The sequence below is a fragment of the Taudactylus pleione genome, unplaced genomic scaffold (assembly GCF_031769625.1).
Source record: "Taudactylus pleione unplaced genomic scaffold, aTauple2 ptg000318l, whole genome shotgun sequence".
NCBI lineage: Eukaryota > Metazoa > Chordata > Amphibia > Anura > Myobatrachidae > Taudactylus > Taudactylus pleione.
Window position 1 is genome coordinate 3730677 of NW_028284719.1, and position 5662 is coordinate 3736338.

The following is a 5662-nucleotide window of genomic DNA, read 5'->3' on the forward strand; positions in this document are numbered from 1 at the left end:
AAGTGATTGTCTTTATGTAGTGCAGCGGCGGCATTGTGATAGCACTGAATTAGCATACTATCACAGTTGAACTGCATGAGTAATTGCTATTGCATTCACAGTGGCGTTCAATACTGAGTCAGACCCACATTGCAGTATCTGGAACAAAGAAACGATCTCTGAATACTGTAATTGCTGCTTCTTCCATTTCTAGTCAAACATCAATTAATTTATTATACGGTAAGTGATACTTCGTAAAATCGGGTCACAAGAACTGCGGATGTATTGTTTTATAAATAAAATATAATAATAATAATAATAATAATAATAATAGAAAAAATGTGCTGTAGTCCATAGTAAACAAACAGATTATGTTTATTTTTTAATATGAAGGCATATATATAATGGGTCTTCACCAGCTTACTTAGATGGGGTGTAGGGGGTTTAATCAGAAACAGAAACAAAATATTGATAATTCATATCACTTTGTAGCATTGTGACATTGTCTCCTGGTTAGGTCAAATATTTAATCATCATTGATAATTGTCATATGACCTTTTTATAGTGATACATTTATAGTCAGCTGTGTATGAGAACATTCTAATGAGAGTAAATAACTATAGGATTCTGCTGTATATAAAGAGACCAGCCATACATATTACTATAAGGCTACAGATACAGATCAGAGACTCATCCCGTCCTGTGTGACAGAAGACAAGAGAATGGAAGACAGACCCAGTATGAAGCTTTATCATCTGCATGGGATGGATTCCAGGGACTTCCTTCAATGTTACTTTGATTCAGAAAGTGCATTCAGAGATGAGACAGTGGTGTTTATTATGGAGAAGCTGTACAGCGCATTGGTAACAGGTTTGTATTCAGGATGAATTTTTGTTTCATGTTTTTTGCATGGTTATTCTGAATAGCAGATAAAATTAAATGGGAGACTTTATAGTGTACAGGCAGGAATGTATTGTGGGTAGAGCCAGTGAAGCTCGTTTCGAGCTCTGACTCCAGTTGGGGGCATTAAGCGTGGCCGATAGGCAGTGTGTTTTTTTTTTAAACGGTTTAAATACAGTATAGACCACCATGATTGCTCAGTCCACTGGTCCCAAATGGAACTGCAGCTTTACAGAAATATCACAGGTGGAGTCACGGAAGCACACACTGAATTGATGGACCGATACTACACCACTGGAAGGGTCCAATAACCAGACACACACAGGGAACAGTGAAGAAAAGAAGCATAAGTGGGGGAAAGGGATTGTGTGTGTGTGTGTGTGTGTGTGGTTAATTTTTAAGGGGGGTGTGCAACAGCTTTGCTACCAGTGCACTAATGATCCTTCCATGGGTGTATAGATCAATGGAGCCAGTGCTCAGGTCCATGTCATTGAAGTGAGACTTGATATCAGTCTGTCTGTACCCTCACACCCCAATTCCTCAGCTTTAAAATATGTTTCTCTAATAGAGCCTATAGTAGCCTCTGTCTGAGAGAACCATCCTGTTATCTCATGGCCTCTCTCCCTTATGTCACTTTCCAAATGTGCATCATCAGGTACCGGTACCACCATCTCACCTGGTGCTGATACCTCACTATATGCATGCACATGCTCAGGGAAAAGGGTGTGCAATCCAGCCCACTCCCCTGGGTCATAGGTCCCCCTGGAACAAACACTATCTGCCCTACCCTGTGGTACCAGTGACATACACTACACACTCTTTACCTCCAGCCCCAGAAAAATACTGTATACTACCAACCCTAAACCACAGCTACAGGAACATACACTGCCCACCAACCCACCTCCTTTGTTTCCAAGACATACAGTAATCCCCTGGCCCAGGAATGTACACTACCAACCCTATACCCTGGCCTCTTAGACATACAGTACCCCACCACCAGCCCTCTGTAATATAGTAATCTACCTATTCCCAATCTCTTGAACATACAACCCACCCTAGCAGCCCCAGGGACATACACAACCTGCCCTATCCCTGGCCACAGGGACATAAACTATCTGTTCTACCTTCCCCAAACCAGGGACATACACTACCCTCCCCAACCCCCAGCCACAGGGACATAAACTAAACTACCCACTTTACCCCTCCCCCTTTTCCCAAAAGCACTTTCATGGCTTCTCTTTTTATTTTATACGCAGGTTGCCTTTAATTGATCATGTTCTATTTTATTTCATAATCTCAATACATTTTGTTTGCTTGTTTGATAATATAATTAAATAAATGACTCTGGTTCTATAATAGGTGCTGCCCTTCCTGTACACTTGCTGCATCTCAGCCCCATGTGCTGGCTATGCCCAGTCCCCAGACACACCTCTGTACTGCAGGTTGGGGGGCACCATAGCATGTACCTGCTCTAGGCACCACAGCTCCATGCTACACACTCACATTATCTTTCTTTTCCGCTAACTCACTGTAACTTTATAGAAGGTTGATTTTCTACTTATCTGAATCTTCCCTGCAGGTCGTATTAAAGAAGAAACTTTGATTGACATCAGTATCGGATCCATCGTTCATCATCTTTTTGTTATGAGAGAATATTTTAAAGAGATCACTATACTAAAATTAAGAGAATCCTGTATTATGGAACTCAACAAATGGGTGAACACCCGCACTGGGGCTTTTGATTGGACTCATGCATCTGAGATTTTTACCGAGCTGGGAGGTATCAGGTAAATATGATTCTATCTAAACATAAAAGAACATAAAGGATGAGTCAATTTAAATAAACAAATCAAATCAAAAACATGACTTGAAGAAAACCTGTTTCAGTTTTGAATGAAAATCAGAGTATTAGGTGATAACAGAGAATATTTCATAATTGGTGGCTGCATTCCTCCCGATTAACCAGTATCAATTGTGCAAGAAGGGGTGCTGAGAGCGGGGGGCGGGTACTAATTACCCGGGCTTGGGCTTGCTGGATGGGCCCGATGGGGGCCCGGGTCCGGCACCGCTCCCTCCTTTTTACATCACAGCAGCCCAGCACATGCTTCTGTGTACTGGGCTGCACCGGGATACAGGTCGCGGCTGCTAAGAACCAGCCACAGCAGTCTCCTATGCCTGTGGGGGGAGTGATCAAGCTGATCTCGCTCCCAACTGGTTATGTACTGGGCTGAGAGGGCTCACATCGCTCCCCTCCCTGTCACACAGCACTGCTTCACGGCACTGTGAAACTGTTTTCTTTTTTTTTTTTACCTATGGGGCATGGTCACGACTCACGCGATTAGGCTACGCCCCTTTTACCTGAGCCCGGCGCGGCTGTTGGCCAGCCTGCATGCACGTAATCGTCTAGTGATGAAAAAATTAATTAGGATACCTTACACATAAAGAGCACATTCAGTGTTAAAAGTAAGATGATTTTTTATTTTTAAATTTTTTTTGTGGCTGAGATATAAAAAAAACTGAAGTGAAACATACAGTTCTGCACTGCCCCTTGAACCTGCTGTATTATATAATGTAACGGTTTTATTATTTTAGTATGGAAGATCAAGACAAGGAAGAAAAGTTGAAGGAAACAATTAAACGCATTGTGCAATTTGACTTCAGCAAAGAAAACCTCACGGATCCAGTGATGTTACCACAAGCCGACTGTCTACTCACGTTGGGGGTGCTGGATGTGGTTAGTCAGGACCAACAAGATTATATCAGAAACCTGAGGAAGATGTCAAAGTTGCTTAAACCTGGGGGATACTTTATTATAATTGGGGGCTTAAATTCCACCTATTACACAGCTGGTAATGATAGGCTGCATTTATTTAACTATGGTGAAAGTTTTGTAAGAAAGACCCTCACCGATGAAGGATTTGTAATTGGTTCCTGTGAGTTACTTGATAGAAAGGTAGAGAGTGATCTCATAGATTATAAGCAATTGATGGTCCTTACTGCAGTCAAAGGGAATACTTAGGATGTCTGAACCATTGCAATTGGCTTGATGGATGATTGCTTCAAAACCTTCTTATTAACTACTGATCTACCTTAGTAATTATTACCTTCTATAGCCCTCACTCACCTAAACTTCTGAAGGTCCTGTGGCCAGATTAGTATCTCTCTGGTCTACAGTGAATCCAGAGAGTATTCACAGTGCTTCACTTTTTCCACATTTTGTTATGTTGCAGTCTTATACCAAAATGGAATAAATAAATTTGTGACCTCAAAATTATACACACAATACCCCATAATGACAACGTGTAAAAGTATTTTTAAGATTTTTGCAAATTTAATTTAAAAAAAACCTAAGAAATCACATGTACATAAGTATTCACAGCCTTTGCCATGAAGCTCAAAATTTAGCTCAGGTACATCCTGTTTCCACTGATCATCCTTGAGATGTTCCTACAGTTTAATTTGAGTCTACTTGTGGTAAATTCAGTTGTTTGGACATGATTTTGAAAAGCATACACCTGTCTATATAAGGTCCCACACTTGACCATGCATGTCAGAGCACAAACCAAGCAGGAAGTCGAAATAATTTTCTTTAGACCTCCGTTACAGGATTGTCTCAAGGCACAAATCTGGGGAAGGGTACAGAAAAGTATCTGCTGCTTTGAAGGTCCCAATGAGCACAGTGGCATCCATCATCTGTAAATGGAAGAAGTTCAGAACCACCAGGACTCTTCCTAGAGTTGGCCAGCCATCTAAACTGAGCGTTCATGGGAGAAGGGCCCTAGTCAGGGAGGTGACCAAGAACATGATGGTCACTCTGTCAGAGCTACAGAATTCCTCTGTGGAGAAAGAAGAGCCTTCCAGAAGGACAACTATCTCTGCAGCAATCCACCAAACAGGCCTGTATAGTAGAGTGGTCAGATGGAAGCCACTCCTTAGTAAAAAGTACATGGCAGCCCACCTGAAGATTGCCAAAATGCACCAAAAGGACTCTCAAACCATGAGAAACAAATGATTGAACTCTTTGGTGTGAATGCCAGGCGTTATGTTTGGAGGAAACCGGGCACCGCTCATCACCAGGCCAATACCATCCCTACAGTGAAGCATGGTGGTAGCAGCATCATGCTGTGGGGATGTTTTTCAGTGGCAGGAAGTGGGAGACTAGTCAGACCAGAGGGAAAGATGAATGCAACAATTTACATAGACATCCTGGTTGAAAACCTGCTCCAGAGCGCTCTTGACCTCAGACTGGGGCAATGGTTCATCATTCAGCAGGACAACGACCCTAAGCACACAGCCAAAATATCAAAAGAGTGGCTTCAGGACAACTCTGTGAATGTCCTTGAGTGGCCCAGCCAGAGACCAGACTTGAATCCGATTGAACATCTCTGGAGAGATCTGAAAATGGCTGCCCACCGATGCTTTCCATACAACACCTGATGGAGCTTGAGAGGTGCTGCAAAGAGGAATGGGTGAAATTGCCCAAAGATAGGTGTGCCAAGTGTCGAAGCTGGTTTAGAGACAGAATCAGTGTCAAAAATTAGCTTGGAGCGACGCCATCTTGCGAATGGCAAACAGACTCCATCTTAAAAATAAGAATCTGCACGACGCCATTTTGCGAATGGCTGTGCAGCGCCATTTTAGCAAAACTCACATTTAAGTACATACGGCGATGCTATTATTAGCATTATGCGAATGCATATTTCACCATACCCCATACACACATTAAATACGCACATTAACGAATGGATAATATCCTGCATGCGAACACTGTTTATTAGCTGCA

The 5662-nt window shown here is 42.3% G+C and overlaps 1 protein-coding gene across 1 annotated transcript; it reads left to right on the top strand.

Moving 5' to 3' along the window:
• The first annotated feature begins 701 nt into the window (after positions 1-701).
• On the top strand, positions 702-3898 carry LOC148509669 (nicotinamide N-methyltransferase-like). The gene is made up of 3 exons (XM_088442906.1): positions 702-849; positions 2459-2666; positions 3472-3898. The coding sequence occupies exons 1-3, from the start codon at positions 702-704 to the stop codon at positions 3896-3898; spliced, it is 783 nt and encodes a 260-aa protein (XP_088299032.1).
• The last annotated feature ends 1764 nt before the right edge of the window (positions 3899-5662 follow it).

Excerpts from the sequence above, each read along its gene's own strand:
- LOC148509669 (XM_088442906.1), top strand. The coding sequence starts at position 702 with ATGGAAGACAGACCCAGTATGAAGCTTTATCATCTGCATGGGATGGAT. Across the intron at positions 850-2,458 it reads GTACAGCGCATTGGTAACAG|GTCGTATTAAAGAAGAAACT; the intron begins GTTTGTATTCAG and ends TCTTCCCTGCAG. Across the intron at positions 2,667-3,471 it reads ACCGAGCTGGGAGGTATCAG|TATGGAAGATCAAGACAAGG; the intron begins GTAAATATGATT and ends TTATTATTTTAG.